The sequence below is a fragment of the Halichoerus grypus genome, chromosome 11 (assembly GCF_964656455.1).
Source record: "Halichoerus grypus chromosome 11, mHalGry1.hap1.1, whole genome shotgun sequence".
Lineage (NCBI taxonomy): Eukaryota > Metazoa > Chordata > Mammalia > Carnivora > Phocidae > Halichoerus > Halichoerus grypus.
This window is the reverse complement of record NC_135722.1, coordinates 95,558,782-95,581,555: the sequence shown is the minus strand read 5'-3', so window position 1 is coordinate 95,581,555 and position 22,774 is coordinate 95,558,782. Positions and strand designations below refer to the sequence as shown.

The window sequence follows — 22,774 nt, the reverse complement described above, 5'->3', positions numbered from 1 at the left end:
TTCTCTGCTCAGAGGGGAGTCTGCTTCTCCCTCTCCCTCTGCCCCTAATGCTGGCACTCTCTCTCAAATAAATAAATAAAATAAATATAATCCAAATTCAAAGAAATTTATTCTGGAGTTATTTTGAATTATGTTATCATTTAAAAATTATTGCTTAACAAGTCCACTGGACATAATCACATAGTCTCTGCACTCAGGGGAGATTCTAAGGGGAGAAGGGGTCCCATTTATATAGCTTACAACGTGAATGAGACCCACTCCCTGGAGTGCATAACATGGGGGGCTGATACTTGATTTAAAGCATCGCTTCTTGAACTTGGTATTCTATACAATGGCTTCTTTTTAAAGATGAGTATTTATGTTTTAGTGTACTGTCATAAGATGTCTCATCTGTCCAAAGATTATCTGAATTGAGATTCTGCCATAGATTTTAGCCCGGTATAAAAATATTCAAGGTCGGGCGCCTCGGTGGCTCAGTCGTTAAGCGTCTCCCTTCGGCTCAAGTCATGATCCCAGGGTCCTGGGATCAAGCCCTGCATTGGGCTCCCTGCTTCCTCTCCCACTCCCCCTGCTTGTGTTCCCTCTCTCACTGTCTCTCTCTGTCAAATAAATAAATAAAATCTTAAAAAAAAAAAATTCAAGGTCTTAGTATGTTTTTGTAACTGTTGACATCAAATGATATCTCATTTACATATATATATTTATGTTCTTTTCTGATTTCTTTTATTTTACATTCTGGATTCTCCCCGCCCCATGCTTAGAATGGCCAATGGAAAGGGAGAAGGTGAAGAAAGCCGCAGATCACTGTCGTCAGATCTTAAATTACGTAAATCAGGCTGTCAAGGAGGCAGAAAACAAACAGGTAAGAAGGGGGAAAGCAAAGATCCAGGATGATGTAGTGAGCGTATTGAGTTAGTGTTATCTGTGATCTGTGAAATAATAATTGAATTACCCTTACATAATTGACAGATGGGGCATTTGGTAGCTATTCATGTAGTAGGTGGGTCCGGACCAATTTTGTGGTAGAACATCACACTTGTATTTGGCTTTTTTGAGCATCTCTAGCTACTTGTTTGCTCTCTCATTCATCTATCCATTCAGCAAATATTTCTAGAGCATCTGTATGCTGAGTGGATGCTGAGTATAGGATATAGGGTGCTTAAATAAATAAATAAGTGCCCACACTGAGCTTATTTTCTAGCAGGATAGAAAGTATTGAACAGATTTTAGTGCAAGTATTTTATATGAGTTGTGATAGCTGCTATGAAGGAGAATTTTGGGATGCTAGGAATATGTAATAGTGTGGGGGGGGTGGGGTGAGCCTGGTTTGAGGGTGTTGGGTGGTGGCCGTTGGAGAAATCTTCCTTCAGGAATTGACATTTAAGCCAAGCTCTGAAAAGTAAATGGAAATAAACCAAAAGAATGTGGAAGGGGGGGCAACCTTACAAGTAGAGGGAACGGCATATACAGAAGCCCTGGGGTAAAAAGGAAGCATGGCCTGTTTGAGGAACGGAAAGATTAGGTTAGTGTGGATCGTGCCTAAAAAGCAAAGTCAGAGTGGTGTGAAATGAGGTACAGTAGATCAGAGCCAAGTCATACAGGGCCCTACTGTGGACAATGTTAAAAGATTTTGATGTTGAGAGCAGTAGGAATTCATTATAGACATTTAAGAAGAATGACGTGTTCAGATTTTTCGCCTTGTAAGTACCACTCACACCAGTCTATGGAGAATGGGCTGAAGGGGACAGAGGGGGTGAAACAGCTCAGCCTAGTCTGTTGCAGCAGTTCAGGACAAATGGTGGTGGCTCAAGAGATGCAAGAATTGGAGAAGTATTTAGAAGGTAACTGATAGGATGTGGTGACTGATTTAGAGAAGGATTTGAAGAGAGATGTGATGGTAGGAATAAGTCCCAGGTCTCTGGCTTGCACATTTGGGTGGACAGGCTGAGGGAAGAAGCCCTGGATTTGTGGGGCAGATGCAGAGTTCAGTTTGGGATATGAGGTGAAAATGTATAGTATGCATTTGGCTATATGGATCCACCTCTGAGAGGACTGTGCCGAAGAGAAAAACGTAAATTGTGAGCATATATAGAACTAATTGAATCCCTGGACCTGGATATAATTTCTTAGGAACTGAGTATGACGACAGCTCTGTTGATGAGGCTGTAGGAAAACAGGAACTTTCAAATGTGTTGTTTGGAGTGTAAAATGATAAAACCCCAGAGGGCACTTTGGCAATATGTACCTAAATTAAAAATGCACATATTCATACATCTGCCCTTTGACCCAGCGATTTTGTTCCTAGTGATCTACCCAGGAGAAATGAAGATCTGTGCCCACAGACTTGTACAAGAATGTTTGTAGCATAAACCGAATGAGGTATAGTCATAAACTAGGATAATAAATTCCAGCAATAAAAGGGAATGAACTCCTGATACATACGACTTGAATGAATCTCACAAACATGATGCTGAGTGAAAGAAAGCGGACAAGAGTGTGTGTGTGTGTATAATTTTATCTCTATGAACTTCTAGAACAGACTAATCAGTGGTGGGAAAAAGGTCAGAAAAGTGGTTGTCACTGGGCATGTGGGGACAGATATTAACTAGGAAGAAGCATGAGGAGACGTTCTGTGGTGATAGCAATATTTCGTATCTTGCTAGGCATTTACGCAGGTGCATGCATATGTGAAATCTTGTGGAAAGGTACACTTAAAATATATACATTTCACTGTATGTAAATTTTACTTTAAAAATAACTAAATATCAGACTCTTGTTAATGATATGCACACTAAAATGTTTAAAGGTAAAGTGTGCTTACATTTGTAAGTTATTGTGAAATGCACTCAAAATATATGGTGGATTGAGGGATAGCTAGAGGAATGAACAGACCTATGATAAAACAAATATATCAAATATTAACTGGAATGTAAGTGGTGGGTATATGGGTGCTCACTATACATATTCAGACTTTTCTATATACTTCGACATTTTTATAATCTTGGGGAAAATACACATATGATTTGATATAATAGTTGTTCCTTTAGAAATTTATCTTACAGGTATGTCTACACGTATCTATAAAAATATATGTTTTAAGGCCATGCTATGACAGTATTTATTTGTTATGGGAGAAGATTGGAAGTAACTTCATCTCCATCAGTAAAGTGTAGTTAGATAAACTGTAGATCGTTCATAGAGCTGAATACCATACAGCCATTTAAAGAGTGAGTTCTCTCTGTATGTGTTAATGTAGAGCACTCTTCAAGATACATTGATGAGTAATAAACACACAGAGATGTGTGTGTGATCATGTCACCATTTGAGTAGTACATATATTAATATATTATGCTACCATATCTTTTTTAAAAGGATATATACACACACAACATGTACAGAGACAAGCATACTTATATATGCATATATTCTGTTTGCTTAGAATTTTTCTCGTAGGCTACCTAAGAAATGGGTATTAGAGATTGCTTTTTTAGAGAAAATTGGGGGTGGGGAGGCAAGAGGACAGGATTGGAGGGAGACTTCATTTTCATTGTGTGCCTTATATTACTTTTCAAATTTTGTACCGGGTACATACTTATATATTCAAAAAATAACCATAAGCTAGTTAGAGGTCAGTGAGTTTGAAAAGCAGATTGAGCAAAAATAGCCAAAGAGGGAAGAGGAAGACTAGGAGGGTGTGATGTCTCCAAAGCCAGGGAAAGGGGGTGGTTTCAGAAAGAGTGAGCTGTGGGGCACCTGTGCGGTGCAATTGGTTGAGCGTTGACTCTTGGTTTTGGCTCAGGTCATGATCTCAGGGTCCTAGGATTGAACCCCTTGTCAGGCTCCATGCTCAGTGCAGAGTCTGCTTGAGTTTATCTCTCCATCTCTCCTTCTCCCTCTGCTCCTACTGCCATGTGCTCGCTCTCAAAGAAAGAAAGAGCTGTCAGTCATGTCTAGTGTTGCAGAGAGCTCTGTAAAATGCAGGTTAAAAACATCCATTTGGCTTCGGAACAGGGAGACCATTGATACCCAAAGCAGTAACCTTGGCTCCATCTCGTCTTAATTTTCAGCGTTTAGAAGACTATCAGCGTCGTCTGGATACCTCCAATCTGAAGTTGTCAGAGTACCCAAACGTGGAAGAGCTCAGGGTGAGAGATGGTCTAATCATAATTTAAAAAATAATAAAATACAATTTACTAAGGACCTGGCAGGGTATTAACATCTCAGAGGGGCATCCATCACCTGAAGAAGTTCTTATATCATAGATTGTCTATATTTATGATTCTGTTCTTCCTTTTCAACGTCTGGTCTATGTGAAGATGACTTTAGTCTTTCATTAGAGGAATATTTTGTGTAAAACTAACTTTATGTAACGATTTGTGGGGGACTTAAGGAACGTTAGTTATTTAATTTTATTGTGTTCTTATAGTGTGAGTGAGAGTAGGGGTGTTTGCTCTGGGAACTTTCCAGATTATTGAGTAAAACAAGATAATGTTTTCATGAAGCTCTTCAAAAGCAGAAATGTTGAAACCATTACAGGAATGATAGTAAAGTATTTTGTAATTGCCATTTCTATCATGTGGGGCTTTTGTATTAAGGAACTGCTTGGGATTTTCAGTCTTTCTTGTACTGTTTCAGTAGGTGGTTGTTTGAGTAGATTTATTTGGTGGCTAGTAAACTAGACTTTTATATCATATATAGCAGCTTATCAAAAGCATGCTTAATATGCTCAGCCCCTTCACTTCCAGAGAATGAGATTTTTCTAGAGCTACCTATACTAAGAGATGATTCTCTTACTAAATTATTAGTATTTAGGGGCGCCTGGGTGGTTCATTTGGTTAAGCGTCCAACTCTTGGTTTCAGCTCAGGTCATGATCTCAGGGTCCCAGGATCAAGTCCCACATGGGGCTCCATGCTCAGCGAGGAGTCTATTTGGGTTTCTCTCTCTCCTTCACCCGCTGCTCCCCCCTCCAAATAAATAAATCTTTAAAAAATAAATAAATTATTAATATATGGAGCAAGGTCAAGTACTACCTGGACTTTTTCATGAGTACTATTCCTTAGAACTCTGTAACTAGAGCCTGGCACTCACGGGCCTCTTACAGATAGATAAGCTATGCATTATCCTCATCTAGTTATTCATAGAAAAATTAGGGGATGGGCTACAAATCCAGTGGCTGAATGTTTGTAACTTCATTTTCATAAGCAATTATCATATATTTAGTGTGAGAGTTAGGAGGCAGCACTCCTGAATGTTTTTCTACAAGATACCTCTAACTTAGGAAATTGTATGCAGCTTACTGTAACTTAGTCTTTATTCTATGTTCAGTAGTTGGCAGATACCAGTAATGATAGTGAAAGTAAATGGTATCTTTTACATGAGGAATTTCTTGAAAAGAGACTCTCTGGAATATCATCACAGTAAGTGCTTGGAAATAATCTCTGTGTAATTCTCTTTATTTTGGCAGAATTTGGATTTAACAAAAAGGAAGATGATCCATGAAGGGCCATTGGTCTGGAAGGTGAATCGAGATAAAACTATTGGTAGGTGTAATGTCTGTCAGTTTTGGGGAGAGTGGAGGAAGTAAAGTTCCCTCGGGCGGAAGATAAGAGACAGCCATTTACGGGTTTCAGTGACAGCAGTGAGCAGTGCTGCTCTGTGTTATTTTTGCAGAAGATCTGCTTATGTTATTTTGTTCTAGGTGAAGTGCGTTAAATATTCACCGAGGGCTGAAGCAGAAAAATTTGTCATGATTCAGTCCTGTCTCCAGCATTCATGTATTCCAGTGAGCTTTCTAATAAGCTTTGTTTAAACCACTCCATTTCAAACTATCTATGATGAGGAATCATTGGGGTTTTTTTATTTCTTGTCAGTCATAGACTGACACTTTGGTGTGATACAAGATAAAAATGAATTATTAAAAAATGAAACTAAAAAAGACAATAGCAAGTCAATTTTTAAAACATATTAGATTTAACGGAAATAAATTTTCTCTGTCAAATTGTTATAAAGTTTATAAAACACATCTCAATTTCTGTGCTAATCACCTTCTCCCCACTTTGGTTTCTAGATCTATACACATTGCTGCTCGAAGACATTCTTGTATTGTTACAAAAGCAGGATGACAGACTGGTGTTAAGATGTCATAGTAAGATTCTGGCATCTACCGCTGATAGCAAACACACATTTAGCCCTGTCATTAAGTTGAATACAGTGTTGGTTCGACAAGTGGCAACAGGCAAGTATGTCCACGGGGTGACAGTAACCCTCAGGTTCATCATAAAGTTGCACGAGATGTTCGGTATTGTTCAAATAGCCTGACTAGTATAGAGTTTTGTTTCTTTGTATTCTTAGACAAATGAAATGAAATGTATTTACTGCTTAGAAAGTAAATTAAGAGTTTATACCCCCAAATTACTTGAGAAGCCTAGGTTCCTCTGAGCAGTTTTCTGCACTTGAAAATTTCCTGCACGCTACTTTGATCTTTATTCCATGTTCAAATCATAGACAGACACCAAGGAAGATGGTGCACTGAGAGGTAATCCCAATGAAAAGGCTTTCCTTAGAGTGGTATGCTTTTTGACTTGTGATAAAAGAGCAAACAAACAAAAACGGAGAGGTGGGTGTAGTTTGGGATTTTTGAAATCAGTTTAAGTTAGCAAATTATATATTAACTGTGGTAACAGTGGAGTCCCTTTTAAAACCTGTTAGTTCCATAACAGCAAGATAAACTGGTGACCTCTTTTCTCTACCATTTATTGAATATTATTAAGTAACTGTTTAGCAAAAGGGCAATTCAAAGTAAATGCAAAAACGTCCTAGTGTTCAGTCATTCAGATATATGGACACCTCCTTGTTTCTATGAAGTTACTGTGGAATCCCTGCTAGTTTTTATGATCTTGGTTTTGTTGAAGTATAGTATATACAATGTAGCATACAATAAGTCACACAAATTTTAAGTGTATAGCTTGATGAATTTTTACAAAGTGAGCCCATTAACCTTTACCCAGATTAAGGTGCATAATGAACCAGGACCCTAGAAGCATCATCCTTCATGGCCTCTGTAGGTCATATTCATGTTGTTAGAGTAATTTCTGTCTTCTTTCTTCCAGATAACAAAGCTTTATTTGTCATCTCCATGTCAGACAATGGAGCCCAAATTTATGAACTGGTGGCACAGACGGTTTCCGAAAAGACCGTGTACGTATTAGATAGCGCTACCTTTCTCTAGTAGTTTTTATTATCCTGAACATACTATTCTATCAGCTTAACTTGGTTTTTGTAATAGTGCTTTGGAAACCAAAAACTACTTTGAAACAAGCACTTCTCCTGTTTCCTTTTCGAGATGTTTTTCTAAGAACGTGTTCCTTTTTAGATTGATGTCCCATATTTTGATTCTATACTACTGAAAGTATCTTTTCTAAAGAAAAATTCTCAGAAGTGCCAAGTGAAGTTTTTTAATGCGAAGTGTATCCATAATGTTGTTTGTTAGCTTTTTCTTTAAGGTACAGCCATTTTTTATAATCTCTACTTACGTTGCCAAAATAAAGACACTCTCTGGCGGAAGGAGGGTTTTTTTGTTGGATTGGCTTGCTTTGGTTTCTGGTTTGTTTTTGTTATTATTTCTTTCTGAGTGTATTTAAAGCGCTTTTTTTTCCCTTTCCCGTTTGGATTTTGGATCCTTTTCAAACTTCCTGCAGCTGGCAAGACCTCATCTGCCGGATGGCTGCCTCCGTGAAGGAACAGTCCGCAAAGCCGATCCCATTACCACAGTCACCACCTTGCGAGTGAGTCGTCGTCTGCTTCGTAGTCGGACTGACTCTGGGCTTTGGTCAGGAAGGGAATGGATGATTCTCACGTTTCGTTGCAGTGATGTTTAGGCACCTCATGAAGCTGAAAGGTTGTTTTCCTTCTTCCACAGAGGAGACAACGATGAAGAAGCAGCTCCAAAGTTAAAAGTGGAACATCACAGCATTTCGGTCCCTGGTCTACAGAGTCCAGGTAAACTGATCTGTTAGGGTAACCTGGAGGAATGTAGTCTGTGTGTTACTTGTGAAAAGGCAAAGAAACTCGAAGTCTTTTGATTTATGCAGATTCTCGCATCAGCTGTTTACTTTCGCAAACTTCGCTTGTGAGCCTTCTGTGAGCCCTTATAACACTGCTCTAAGTGCCGTATATTTTACTTAACAGCCGATGATCTCTGTACTCATGTGGTTATTTTTGTTCCAAGTATTTCCTGAATGCTTCACGTTAAAAATTAAAAGCTTTGTTTAAGATCTATTCTGCTTTTTCTGTTCCATTGAACAGACAGAGATTTGGGATTAGAGTCTCCCTTAATATCGTCAAAACCTCAGTCTCATTCACTCGGTACCTCTGGGAAATCCGAGGTAGATGATCTGTTTGTGGCTGAGAGACAGTTTGCTAAGGAGCAGCATGCAGATGGGACTCTGCAGGAAGCTGGAGCAAGTTATCAAATCACAACCCCAGACCCACACTTGCCTGCCTCAGAAGAACGGTGGGCATTGGATGCACTAAGGAATTGTAAGTCTTACTCATAAGTTAACCCAGATACTTGCCAAGTACCAGGGTTGTGTCGTGTACTGTGCAGCCACTTAGGGAGAATCCAAAGAAGTGGGAACTCTGGCCTCTCCCTTAAAGAATTTTACCATCTAGTTGGGAAGATGATAGAAAACCTCCCACTTTTTAAAGTAACCAGTACAGGTATGTCAGAATTGATCTGGTTGTGGTGACCGGAGAGGGAATCGTCAGGAGACAAGAGGGAGGTGATTATTGCCTTGAAGAATGGGTAAGACTCAGATAGGTATGTAGAGAATATGCAGGTAAGAATAATGGTAGGACCAGAAGTACAGAGGCAGGAGGCCCCAAGGGTGCTCCGAGAGCCACGAGCAGACCACGTTAGTGCAAGGTGTGGGAGAGAAGCTTGGAAAGGTAGGAGACAGGATGCTGAGGCCAGCCGCTGTGAACCCTGAACACCACATTGAGTCCTCTGGATTTTAAGGATGGCACAGCACACGGCATCTGGGTGGCTCAGTTGGTCGAGGGTCCCACTCTTGATTTCAGCTCAGGTCATCATCTCAGGCTCGTGGGGTTGAGCTCCACATCGGGCTCTGCACTGGGCATGGAACCTGCTTAAGATTCTCTCTCTCTCTCCCCCTCTCTTTCTCTCCCTCTCTCCCCCACTACCTCCCTCCCTCCCTCCCTCCCTCCCTCCCTCCCTCTCTCCCTCTCTCCGTCTCTCCTTCTGCCCTTCCCTCCCTCACACACACACACACACACACACTTGCACACATGCTCGCTCTTTCTTAAAAAAAAAAAAAAAGGATGGCAGAGCACGTGCCAGAGCACAGATATTCTTCTTATTGTCTTTAGAGATTGCAGTACTCTCCACCCTGGCCCATCCTCCCTCTCTCTCTCCCTCCCTCCCTCTCTCTCTCTCTCTCTCTCACACACACACACACACACACAGCGCACACCCACAAGGTGGGTGGCCCTTGCCACTCTGTTAGCTCCCCCCTCCCTCTCCAGCCTGGCTGAGAATCCCTTACAAATGGGAGCCTGTCCCGTCTCGCAGGTGTGCTGGAGGAGGGGAAAGGCCGAGAAGGGTGGCTCTGGCTGCCAAGAACCATTTGAAGTTTGGAAGCTCGGGTATGACTAGTGAGAACAGACGGCTCAGGCTGAGAGGGTGGAAGGGTTGGGATGGGGGGAGGCCAGGAGGCTGTGGCTAGTGTGAAGGCGCTAGTGTGAAGGGGCTTGAGGCTGATGAAGGGGTCTGGACTAGAACGGCATCAGAGGAATAAAAATCAAGTGAGGACGCAACAAATACTCAAAACAATCGACTTGGTACAAGGGCAAAGAAAGGGGAATATTTAGATGATTTCAGCGTTCTTGTCAGAAATCAAAGTCGGAAAGGACCACCACAGCCCACTGCCACACTTTCTTTTTTCCCCCTTTTTTTATTTGCCAGAGATTATGGGCTCAATTTTAAAACTGGCAAAGCTATTTATAAAGGAAGTAACCGGCAGGAGGTTGGAGTTTTTAAGACTGGGGCTTCGGTGAGAGGGTAGGGGAAGGGATGGGTTTGAGTGTCAGAGCCGTAGGAATGCATAGCATTCTACTGTACCTACGCAAGGTGGGTAGAGCAGAAGGACAGAGCGCCAAAGACTAGTGGAGACTGTCCAAAGAAACAGAAGATAGAAATTCAGCCAGAGTTCAGCGTCGGGAGTTGGTCACATTCTCTTAAGATCTAATTTATTGTCGATTCTCCTGAATGAACAGTCAGAATGATTTCCGATGCTTTGACGGACACTGTCGTACTGAGTCTGTCATTGTATGAGTGGCCGCACAGCATACACCTGCCCGTTGAAAATTGAACTGCTTCTCTTTTCAACAGCCCAAGGAAGCCGTGCCATCAGTAAGGTCGTTTTTAAAAACCCATACACATTTTCTTATCCTTTGAAAGTAGACATGCTACCAAATCATTGAAAGTAAATCTCATTGTAGGCCAGCTTTATTGTCTTCACCATTTAAGGAGATTCCTTGGGTTATTATAAATGATAAAATAAATGTTCAGAGTGTGTCTAATAAAATTAGAAAAAATAACGCCTGTGTATACAGTGTCTGCTTCTGGACAAAGCAAAACTTTGAGGGCTTCTTTTCTAGCATAACACAGCTTTTTAACATCCTTTTAAGAAGGACCTTGGGGTATTACACAGGTTATGTGGAAGAGAAAAGAGAGGAAGGCATGGTGTCAGAGATTTAGGAGTGCCTCGCCACTCAGAAGGCGTACATCTTTCCAAGTCTCCTTTAATATTACATCTTCTCTAGATGGTGCCTTATTTCATTTTCCAATACAAAACAAAAAAAAATGATCACACGAAATTAATATTTTGACTCTATGTTACTAAAAAGGTACTTACTCTTGGAAGTAATAGATAAGTCCGCACACTAATTTAATTCCAGCAGTCTGCGGTTATTGGTGTGAATGGATTTTTCCCTCCCTCCCTGAACCTTCCAGTGGGCTTGCTGAAGCAGCTGCTCGTGCAACAGCTGGGTTTGACTGAGAAGAGCGCTCAGGAAGACTGGCCACATTTCCCAAGCTACAGGACAGCGTCGTCAGGGGTGCAGACAGACGGTGGGGCCCAGAACTCAGAGAACAGTAAGGCCTATCCTCCTGTCGAAGGACAGATGCCCTTTAGAACTGGAACTGGTGACATTGCAACTTGTCACAGTCCACGGACTTCAACTGAATCTCCGGCTTCACGGGATTCAGTGGTACTGGCCTTCCAAGATAGCCAGGCAAGTACCATCTTCGTCATGGACCACATGCTTATGACCCCAGAGATGCCTCCTGCAGAGCCAGAAGGGAGTCTCGATGAGAGTGGAGAGCACTTTTTTGATGCCCGTGAAGCACACAGTGATGATAATCCATCAGAAGGTGATGGAGCAGTTAAGAAGGAAGAGGATGTTAATTTGCGCATCTCAGGCAAGTTTCTTTCACATTTAAACTTTGATTTTGATCGTTATCTGTGCTGTGTGCTGAGACGAATGTTGTTTGGGTATCCACGCATCATCCTCTGCGTGTGTGCATGTGCGTGTGTGTGTGTGTGTAAGTGTGTAGCTTACTCTTTCATGAGATAAATAATTACTGAATCTGCCCTGTGCCAGACCCCATCCTGGGTGCTGGGATAGAGGGCATTGACTAAAACCCAGAAAGTCCACTATCCTTGTGAAGCTTAAGTACTAGTGAGGACAGAGTCGTGGTAAATAAGTAAACCAACAGATGTCAGATGGTCAGAAGAATTAGGAGGAAACGTAAGGCAGACCCAGGGGCAGACAGGGCAGTCGGGTAGCATGGGAGCAGAGCAGCGTGGGCACTGAGGGAGCAGGAGTGCAGCAGAGAGCCGGGGCGCACATGGTGGGCGATGAGGCGCGAGAGCTCTGCGGCCGGGAAGCAGAGGCAAGATCATACGGGGACTTTGTAGTTTCCAGCTCTTAAGATGCTAACTAATCTGAAATTATTCGGAAATCACATGAAAGTTTGCTAAGTTTAGCTTCAACCTGAAGTGAGAAGATTCTGATGTACTTAAAACTGAACTCGGGAAGTGGGGAATTAATGGTTTTTCTCCGTCTCTAATGGCTTTTAAGGTTGTCAGCATATCACTTCATCTCTCTTTTTTGATGTGAGGATGGCAGCACGAAGCTCATCAGGCTGCTCTGTGTCTGTCAACAGGAAACTACTTGATTCTGGATGGCTATGACGCGGTGCAGGAGAGCTCCACGGATGAGGAGGTTGCCTCCTCGCTTCCCCCGCCACCCGCGACAGGCATCCCCTCCATGGACTCTGCCCCCCCGCAGCATCACTCGCCCCAGCGTGCCCATTCCGATGGGGCAGCTTCACCGTTCACCCCAGAATTCCTGGTCCAGCAGCGCTGGGGAGCTATGGATGATTCCTGTTTTGAGATCCAGAGCCCCCCTTCTTGTGCAGACTCACAGAGCCAGATCATGGAGTACATTCGTAAGATCGAGGCTGACCTTGAACACTTAAAGGTACCTCAGACCTCAGCGTCCTCACGGCTTGGGTAAAGAAACGTATTTCACAGAGAGGAGGTAGAGAACGACCACAATGCTGAAGCCAGTGAGCTTGTTCAGGTTCTAGGTTTGCTGTTTTCCTTGACCATTACCCGTGAATAGACTTGGGTAAGAAGCCAAGATCAGCACAGTGCATCTGGTTGCAGATCACAAGAGCAGCAAACATCGTAGTACTACATAGATGGCATGTTTGGGTGGGTTTCTCAGTGTAAGAACCCAGATAAATTTGGGATGATTGGCTGGCCTCCCTGAGAAAATGAACAGCAAGCCGGTGACACAGGAGGGCTCGTGTTGGTATGAATGTCGGCTAGAAAATGCTTTCACTTACTAATTATCCGTGAATTGTTAGGTGATGTGGGTAGTTTCCCAGACGCTCTGACACACAAAAGTTGGCTCCAGTGGCCCCCGTGATCTGGAGAGCTAGACTTGAGTGGAATTCTGTGAATTGGAGTTGAGGTCACTGTTGAGGCTGCTATTTCAAAACTGACTTCAGTGGTGATTCTGAGAAAAGGACTTTATCCTAAAGTTTGGCATCGGTAGACACAACTGCTAGAGCCCAAACGTTTTTTCATGATTTCATTTAGTTAGAGGCTTCGGAACATTAAAAGTGTTCTTAGCCGTTTAGCTAAAGACTGATGTCCCTTAGTTTTTCTTTTAACTTCACGTGATAGGTTTTCCCTTCTTCATGTGATTGTACGTGGTGTCATCCAGGGGCTGATGAGGTATCTAGAAGGCCATTCTGGGCAGGTTGTCCCTAACACAGCTCATGTCACCTGTGGGACCATTTTCAGGGTGACTCTGGGGGTAGGAGAATCACCTTTACGTGACAGAGTTTTAAGTTATTCACTCAAGGGAGAAACAGGTAAAAGGAATGCAGTTCACTTTTCTCCCCCCACCCCACTAACAAAATTCTTAACGACGTTAATGTTGAAATCTAGAAGCACGTACTGGTAATATGAAAAAGCTTGCCTTCCTGTTTGCATAAAGAAAAATTACGATGTTCAAATGGCAAACCGATGGGTTTTATTTTACAGAAGGTGGAGGAAAGTTACAGCATGCTTTGCCAAAGGCTGGCTGGATCAGCCCTCACAGACAAGCACTCAGGTATGTGAAAATTGTGGATTCCCGACTCTCGAATCATTCTGCCTGAACAGTACATCGAATGAAATGATTTATTCTTCTTTAAAGTGGAAACCTCCTGAGATTCCATTTCTTTCCTGTCTTTAAAAAGCCGCTTGTTTCCAAACATCGTAGATCAAGCAGAGGCTGTTATCTGCTGACTCTGCGCTTCTCCTTCTACAAGGAGCTGTGGCTGTCTTTTTTCTGCGCCATCCCGCCCCCACCCCCTCCTTCTTTACCTTTGCAAGAGCAGAACACAGGGCAGGGGTAAGCCTGGTAAATCCTAGATTCCTGAGAGATTTGCCATGCTGATGTGAGGGAGGCTCGTGCCCCGTGGGCCTTGCTGTGCCTTGGTGTCTGTCCTAACGGCGGGAGCGCCGTCTCCCCGTGACTGCAAATGGATCTGTGTTCAGTGCAGCAGTTTGTCCTCATTTGCTTACCTGTTTTCCAGTGAGGCCTTTCTGATCCAGAGAGACATACCGAGACCCACAGATGGCAGGTGTTCATTTGTTCTTCTTAATTTGATCTCCACACATCTTTATTCTTCCCAGATAAAAGTTAGAGCCGTGTGTCCTGGAGGTGACTGAAGGTTGTTGGACTCTGAGCATCGGCCTCGCATCACCCATCCTGGCTCCACCGTGGACGCAGAGAGTGTGTGTGACAGAGGGTCTGCCTGTGAAGCCCCCAGGGGTGGCCGCGTGCCCGGGCGCCCAGAGCGGGACTCGTTCCTCACCGTCCGGCAGCTGCACGGGTCTGTCAGGGAGGGAGCCCTGACTCTCTCACTCTGCTCTCCTCCTATCGGAAATTCATTTTGATTCAGAACAAAAACCAAATGTATAGAGCTTTGGGTGTAGGATATGAAATTTTACTTAGACTTAAGAAAAAGAGAAAATCAGATGTATTTATTTGACTTCATTCCGTATTTGAAAGCACATTTTAATTTTTATTTTGCCATGTTTTGTTTTAATTGAGTAGTGAGAGTTTTAGCCCTTCGTATTTAGTACACCCGAGGGTCAGTTGCTCCTGAAGCCAAGAGTTCCGGATGAGGTATTAGGAGGCTGGGTGGGGAGGCAGAGAGGAGGAAGTAAGCCGGGGAAGGGAGGAGCACCCAGCCCTCACGAAACTGTATTCCATGCCCTCTGCCGCCCGGTAGGCACTGTCTTTGAGGCTCAGTATGCCCATGGCTCCTGCGTGCAGAGGACTTGAGCTGTGTGCTACCCAGGTGGGCAGAGTTAGGTAGGCTTCCTCCCACCTGAGGCAAGCACCTCTTCTCTGTAGCTGGGATCCACCCCCAATTAACAGAAAATCCTCAATGTACTAAATAGCAGGCACTTGAAAATGGGTGTGTTTTCTTCTCTTCTTTTCTATTGAGGGTAGGGATTTGGGAGGGAGAGGAAAGCAAATTTTATTTTCTTGGCTATAAATTTGTTATTCTTGGTATTGTTTCATTTTTATAATTATACATTAGACTTCGGCACTTGTGTAAAATTATCCCTGCGGACGAAGCAGGAAGGAAAAACAAACAAATGGAGACGCTTCAGATGGTGGCGGGGTGGGGTGTGGAGGAAGGGCGGGAGCGGGGGCAAGAGTGGGAAGGTTGGCTGACTGCATCACTACTGAGTTGGCTGCCGTTGGCCACGGGTACTGCTGAATATAAGGCCAGTAACATTTTCGTACCTGGAGGTTTGACTCTGATATTACGTTTGCACTGATGGTGCCAAAGGGCTCTTTGAGTTAAGAGGAGAGCCACGAGCGGGGTGGTGAGGATGTGGTGGAGCAGGCAGGGCTGCTCAGACCAGCTCCAGAACCACATCCTCTGGTTTCACTGCCGGAGCTTTCTCCACACTGGTGCATGACTGACCTTCACCACTGCAGACCAGAGCATACACTGGAAACTGTGGGCAAGGGGTTGCTGACTGCCTGCTCTCGAATGAATCATAGTACCGCAGCACCCTACAGAGGGTCAATGTTGCAGAATCGCGACTCGAGAACTCCTTCGGCTATATTGGGTTTCTGTGGTTTTCTTTGTGCATCGGGTATATATGTTTCGGAGTATTTTTGCCAACTAGCACTAAATCATTTGTCAAATCTTCAAATTCTGTTAATATGCAAACCATTCCTCCACCGCTCATATCTTTCAGTAGCGCCCTCTGAACCTTGTGGGGAATCGGGATGTCATTTTGCTCTTCCCCTGCACTCTCATGGCAAGTGATGAGGCTTCCCTCCCTACTTCCATAAACACCACTATAGCTTAACCAGCTCATCCGTGTCCGCATTCCCGTTTCCTGCCTTTTCAAACCCGATCTAGGTTTTTAAGTAGCCCAACTCGGATCGTTGGATCTCATCTCTAAATTAGAATGCTATTTTGAGTTGTAGACCAAGTATCAATTAAACCAGAATGGGAGTAAAAATTTTGGAAGCAGAAGCTAGTAAGTGAAGCTTGGGACTTGAGCTTTCTGTAGCTCTTAAGAGAAGCAGATAGAAACGGAATGGTTACGTGCGGCTGGAAACAGGTCGTCACTCCCGGCTCCGCAGCCACATGACACCGGTGTCCTCCGCTGGCATTTAATCAGGAGAAAGGTAAATAAAAAATAGAATTTTCACCTTAAGTTCAGATAGTCCAGGGGTAGTCACGTGATTCTCTAGCATGCATTTAAGAAACTTAGGTTTCTGTTCTAGCTCAGCCAGATCTTGTCCTTAACAACGATTTGCTTTTCTTTTCCTGCAGTTTAACCTCTCCTTAGAACCGGGCTAACTGGAAAAATACTTTGACCATAGCTCTAGTACTTCCAAATAAATTCATATCTAGATTTTTAAATGAAGCCCCACAACAAAGTCTTAAGTCTGAAAAGATTCCACAATTTTGAGTGTTCTTTTTATCTTAACCAGCCTAACTCCTCCCCTCCTCCTTCCTTCTCAGCCTCGCCTCCCACACCCTCCTTTTCTTTGGGCCTTTATAATCACATCCACTTTACTTTGATACCGTATCTGCCCTTCAGGATGATGGAATTAGATATTCATCCTGTCTTTGAGTGACAGTGGTCACCATCAAAGCTGTTTTCTCAAAGTTACTTGACTAAAAGCTGGATCCAAGGGTGGTGAACAAAGCAACCTCCCCAGAGCAGGAGAGCTGGGTTTTAGCCATTGAAGTGACCTGCTGTGACCCTGGGCTCTCTTCTGTGGGCCTAATGGGTCCTTTGCTATTAAGTGGCAAATTACACTTGGAGTGTCTCCTTCCTTTTCAGAGAACAGAGTTAATCAAGGCAAATCAGCAAGCCCCCAAAGTGCTATAATTTAAAATCATGATTACAGCCCTAGAAGCCATATATTTTGCATACTTTAAAATCAGCTAACTTGGACTGCCTGAGTTGTCTTGGCTTTTAGAACCTAAACTGTAACTATTTATTATGTTTTACCGTAAGAAGGTATATTTCATTAGCTTTTTGGCTTCCCGTTCCCCAAAACAACTTCTAACCACTGTTAGAAAGGATGTGCCTCTTTGTCTTATTTTTTTTTTTAAGATTTTATTTTTAAGTAACCTCTACACCCAACGTGGGGCTCAAACCCACAACCCCAAGATCAGGAGTCACATGCTCTACCGACAGAGCCAGCTAGGCACCCCAATGATGCGTCTCATTAAAAACAGTTTTTTATTTGTTTTTGGAGGAGAGAGGGGGAACCTAATGTGATTAAAGGAGAAAAGCTTTTTTTTTTTCTTTTTAGAAGCTAAAGAAAATAATTATGCTTCCTGTGAGTTGTCTTTTACTTGCATACTTTTTTTGTGTGATGTTGGTAAATTTGGTATATTACATGGAGCTTCTGTATTTCAAACTGGAAACTGTCTTCTCTGAAGGTGGTATATGATGTTATTTTGAGCTACTAGAGCATTGGTCAATATTTCCTTCCCTGTATGTCACAGAGGGTATCACTGAGAAGTGTGTACAGAGGACCTCAAAATAGAAAATTTGGCAGGACCTCCTGGTCCTCTTTCTGCTGGCTGGTTTTTTCCCCTCTACCATTAGAGTTTTTGTTTTGCAAACCCTGTTTTCTTCTGACTGTCGCACCCCTTTTCCGAGATCTGCAAAATTGTTCTTTCTTCAAGAAGAGTTTCCTTTGCCTCGTTCCTTATGCCTTCCCCACTGGTACTGATGGTTTTGATAATAAATTGGTAGAGAAAAAAAAAATGTACGTCGTAGAAGGAAGCCCTGTCTGCCATTTCCGGGTGCCGATGGCTAAGATGTGCTGCAGAAGTGGGAACTGTCATGTGCACACTATTGGTTATTTTTAATAAGCCTCTTCCTACTAGAGCATTTTATTTTCCTTGTTCACCATACAATCATGTACTCTTTAACAGAAATTACTTTTAAAAAAATCTGGAACTATCTTTAAAAAAAACTTTATTAATAATCATGTATTTTTACTGATCACATTTTGAAATGCCTAAAAGACTTTATTGTTCTAATTATCCAGATGTACCTTTGTAAAATAGCTCTTTTATGAATTAGCTGATAAGGCTGTATGTTTCTGGAACAAAATATTGGTCATCTAAAAACTTTCTGTTTTCTGGGGTCTGGGAAAATAGAAAATGAGAGTTCAAATATTAAATATGCTTAAAGGAACCAAGGATGTGACTCTTTATTTATATTCTTCTTGATCTGACTTACACAAGTTACGTTGGAAAAGCTTAGGCACCAAGGAGGCCTTAATTAATCTTACTGGCAGTGAGCGTCCCACATCTTGCTGCTTGTGAGAGCATCTTTTCTAGTGAGACCAGCCGGCTGACCGCTAACGTGTGAGCCTCCGTGAGACCAGCAGCTGGGAATGCCGCGGCACCTGGGGCAGTTTTACTGAGTGCACATAGAGTACAATTCACTCCTTTCAAGTGTACAGTTCAGTGATTTTTGGTGTATTTTTTAAAATTGTAAAACATATGCACATAAAAGTTGTCATTTTAACCATTTTTAAGTGTATAAATCAGTGGGATTAATGGTTCACTTGAAAATAATTTGGGCTTCCTGCTACCCTAAATGAAAATCTGATGTCTTTATTACCATTCTTATCCCCAATGCTGGACTAACTAAAGGAGCAACACTTCTATGCTTTTATTGATCCCATTTCAACTCTGAAGGCTCGCTGAGTTTGGCTTTTGGGTATGTTGTTTTTGACATAGAGGTATCATTTGACTTATTCTTGGGATGATATTTGAATTTTCAGTCATTCAGGGGCACATTTGGCTGATAGATCTAATAAGTGTAGCAAAAAAAATGCTTTGTATTTTATAGGATTTTTTTAGTTCAGCCTTTTACAAATTAAGGCTATTCAAATATACTTTGCGGAATTAACCTGTTAGTAGTTGCAGGTGTGTTTACGAGGATAGCTGGGAGGGGGGATGAATACCTCCTCCATTCGCGCCTGCTCCTGGATGGCCATCTTCTAAGGGGAGCACTGTGTCTGCGCTTGAGCAGTTCCTTTCACTTTGGGCTGCCCTCTTCCAGGCTACAGGACCGGCTCACCAAAGGTTCAATACCAACTTGAAAAATAAGAGGATCTATCCCCATGAGTAGTTGCTTTTCAGTGGAACATGATGTCTTCCTACTATGACGAATGTCCTAAAACATTACAGATAAATAGCTAGATGTAGGTGTTTCTCATTTTTTTTCTGTCATGTCAAGTATAATTCATCCCGCTCACAGCAAGCACTTGCCTGATTTTAGCCATCAGGGGGCATGTTTGCTTTGCTGCCTATTGTTAGCGAGACACAATCGTTCCCTGAGCGTCAGCCGAGGCCTTGGTGTGAAATCACTGAAGGTAAGTAGAGCTCTGTTTCTATTCTAATGTCTTTCCCCTTATGTGATTAGGCTGCTTTTGGACCTAGGTATAACTAAGGCTTCCCTTACAGCATTTTATTCCAGGGGATCCTTTTCTTTGTACGAGGGACCACAGGGTTGGGGCCACCTGAACGCATTCTGATCAAGAACAATAATTAGGGGACTCTGGGGTGGCTCAGTCGGTGGAGCACCTGCCTTCAGCTCAGGTCATGATCCCAGGGTCCTGGGATAGAGCCCAGCATCGGGTTCCTGGCTCAGCGGGGAACCTGCTTCTCCCTCTCCTTCTGTTGTTCCCCCTGCTGTGCTCTCTCTGCCTCCCTCTCTCTCCTGTCAAATAAATAAATAAAATCTTTAAAAAAAAAAAAAAAAGAAGAATTAGGGTACATCTTGGTAATTATTAAAATTTTTTGGAGAATTATCTGTACAGGTCAATTTTTTTCTGCTATCATTATTTTAAATGATGAAGGGCAGCAGTGCTCAATCGTTTTGATCTCAGGATCACTTCATACTCTTAAATTAAAATTATTGCGGGCCTCCTGGAGGAGCTTGTGTTCGTGTGGGCTGTACCTAGTGACATTTACCTTATCAGAAATGAAAAAGGAACATTTAATATGAAAAATGAGAAAGCCAATAAAAAACCAAAAAAATTCCTATAAAAATAATCGTAAACCCATTACATGTTTTTATGAAAAATTTTATTTTCCACAATAAAATTATTCATGAGAAGAGTGTTTTATAGTTCCTCGAGTGTCTTTAATTGTCTGTCTTAGTAGAAGACAACTGGATTCTCGTATCTACTTCTGCATGCAATCCGGCGTGCTATGTTGTTTTGGTTGAAGTATATGAAGAAAATCCAGCCTCACACACATATTTTAAAAAGGGAAAAGTATTTTAATAGCCTTTTCAGATGATTGTGGATATTTCCATACTACACTGAAACTTGACAAGTGGTAGTTTCTTAAAAGAGAGCAGCAGTGTGGAATCTGAAGCCCTGTCAATGAAATTTTTATACCTTGTGACACTAAAATCCATCAGTCCATTTTATACTTTCAGTGTGCGAAGAATGGTATCTTTTACCTATGCGTCATTTTGTAATATCCTGTATCGGTAATTTGGAAAATACTGGTTTATGAACTATGCAGACCTTCAAATGTTGACACATTGCTTTATATAGAATCAAAAGCTCACATGTATTGATATCAACAACTGATCTCATTGGAAAAGTCTCACGGTGGACACATGTTTCCAAATTTGTAGTTTAACGAAAATAGTTATGACTCCCTGTATCCCTCAAAGTCTTGGGGACCACCAGGGTTTGCAGACCATACTTTGAGAGCTGTCGGGGTGGTGAAAAGAGCCTGAACAGTTGGATTCAGTTCTAGCTCTTGTGCTCACTTGCTGCATGACCCCAAGCAGATTACCCCCTGGGTTCCATTTCCTCAGCTGCAGATCAGGATCAATAATACTTAACGGAGTTGGGGGAAGTGAATGAGAAACTTCCAAGCATGTGATCAGTGTCTCTCTAAAGTTGGTGGTGGTGGTGGTTTATTCTAGGAGTTAAATAATTAAAGCAGGAAAGGTGGAAAATGATTAATGAATTTAGAATTTGTTAATCTCTCTCTTACTAATGCAGCCATATTTCATGTTTTGTAATGGTTTTGTGTGTCCAAACTCTAGGCTCACGTGTGTGTGTATGTGTGTGTGTGACACAGAGAGAGAGGGAGAGAAAGAGAAGGAGGGGGAGAATGTATGTTCATTTTTTAAAACTTGGTTGCTAGTCTCTGTTATAATATACTTGTTTAAACTAGTTCTTTTAAATATAAAGAAAGAAAAAAAACTTGGTGATTTAGTAAGAACCTTGTTTTGTTTGTTGTTGTTTTAAGATTGTATTTATTTGAGAGAGAGAGCACGAGTGGAGGGGAGGAGCAGGGGGAGAGGGACAAGCAGACACCCTGCTCAGACGGGGTTCAACCCAGGACCCCGAGATCATGACCCGAGCTGAAGTCAGACGCTTAACTGACTGAGCCACCCAGGCGCCCCAAGAACCTGGTTTTAAGAAACTTGTATATTGGACTTGTGCTACTTTGGTGCTACTGTTATAAGGGGGTGGAGTGTGGTCATAGTAGATGTCCCAGAAATTTCACAGTCACGTGTAACTAGTGGTTGTCTTGCTAAAAGCCTCCTTCCATTTGCAATGGGCTGATACTAGGGTTTATCTGCCAGTTTAGCTAGATCTTGGTAGTTTGGAAACATCTTTATTTCCTTGAAATGTATGAGCTGCTTTCATTTTTAATTAATGGGAAACTGAATTACATTAGGGTTAATGAGACTTTGTTTTATCTTCCTAAAAATGCATGTATTGCTATATCTACTGCAGTAAGAGCATAAGCTATTTTTATATTCACATATAAATATGAATATGAATTTGATGTACTTTGAGACCTTTTCTGGAGAACGCAAACCCCGTAGCCCAGACATCATGACCTGAAGGGCGATGTGGGCAGGGTTTCTGGGGTTTTCCCTGTCTTCCCTTCCTATCCACGGGGAGAGAGCCATCCATAAGACCAAGGAAGCATGACCAAACCAAACTTAAGTCCTTTCTGCTCTCTGCTCTCATGAGCTCATTGTCTAACCTGGAGCGAGTCATTTACCTCATCTGGACCTCTGCTTTCTCATCCTCTACTGAGGAAGCTCTAGCCTCCCCTGGCCTCGTGTGTTTCTCCAAAACAAGAGTATGATTTTCATGTCACTCGCTGAAGTCTGTCCCTGGAAATTTCTGTTTCTCCTCTTCTTCTTTGGCATCTCTTCTTTTGAGAGAGTCCTCTCGTTCGTTGAGCATGACCTACAGTCTGATGAGGCATTATTTACATTTTTCCTTTTGTCCCGATCTCACTGCCAGTTTACAAGAACCTTGAAGGCTTTTGTGGAAGCAGATCTGACATTCCTGGTTCAGAGGAGACTTTTTGAGCATTGGCTGAGGAGAGACTGACAGATCTTTTTTTTTCTTTCTTTTTTTAATATGGAACGCTTCTCAAATTTGCGTGTCATCCTAGCGCAGGGACCATGCTAATCTTCTCTGTATCATTCCAATTTTAGTATACGTGCTGCCGAAGCGAGCACGAGACTGACAGATCTTATCTCCATTCCTGCTCCTGTCCTGATGGATGGCCTCTTCCGAAAGGTTTATGAAATTTGGCGAATTCACGAAAGTTGAGTGCCC

The 22,774-nt window shown here is 42.4% G+C and overlaps 1 protein-coding gene and 1 non-coding gene across 7 annotated transcripts in view; one reads left to right on the top strand and one right to left on the bottom strand.

Annotated features, from left to right (window-relative positions):
* The window catches only part of ARHGEF12 (Rho guanine nucleotide exchange factor 12), a 145,822-nt gene extending 127,477 nt beyond the window's left edge, over window positions 1-18,345 (top strand). For 4 of the 6 annotated variants that reach the window (XM_078058860.1, XM_036115453.2, XM_036115451.2 and 1 more), the window contains 12 exons: window positions 762-862; window positions 4,068-4,145; window positions 5,466-5,541; window positions 6,069-6,236; window positions 7,111-7,198; window positions 7,699-7,785; window positions 7,920-7,999; window positions 8,306-8,539; window positions 11,034-11,501; window positions 12,249-12,565; window positions 13,642-13,711; window positions 14,278-18,345. In XM_078058860.1, the coding sequence (XP_077914986.1) occupies window positions 762-862; window positions 4,068-4,145; window positions 5,466-5,541; window positions 6,069-6,236; window positions 7,111-7,198; window positions 7,699-7,785; window positions 7,920-7,999; window positions 8,306-8,539; window positions 11,034-11,501; window positions 12,249-12,565; window positions 13,642-13,711; window positions 14,278-14,288 (1,778 nt within the window). In that variant the 3' untranslated portion in view covers window positions 14,289-18,345. The other 2 variants (XM_078058857.1, XM_078058861.1) reach the window with 2 other exon arrangements.
* A 4,222-nt stretch (window positions 18,346-22,567) lies between these two features.
* Window positions 22,568-22,674, bottom strand: LOC118550406 (U6 spliceosomal RNA). The gene has a single exon (XR_004924545.1). It is a non-coding gene; the product is annotated as a U6 spliceosomal RNA (small nuclear RNA).
* Between the last annotated feature and the right edge of the window lie 100 nt (window positions 22,675-22,774).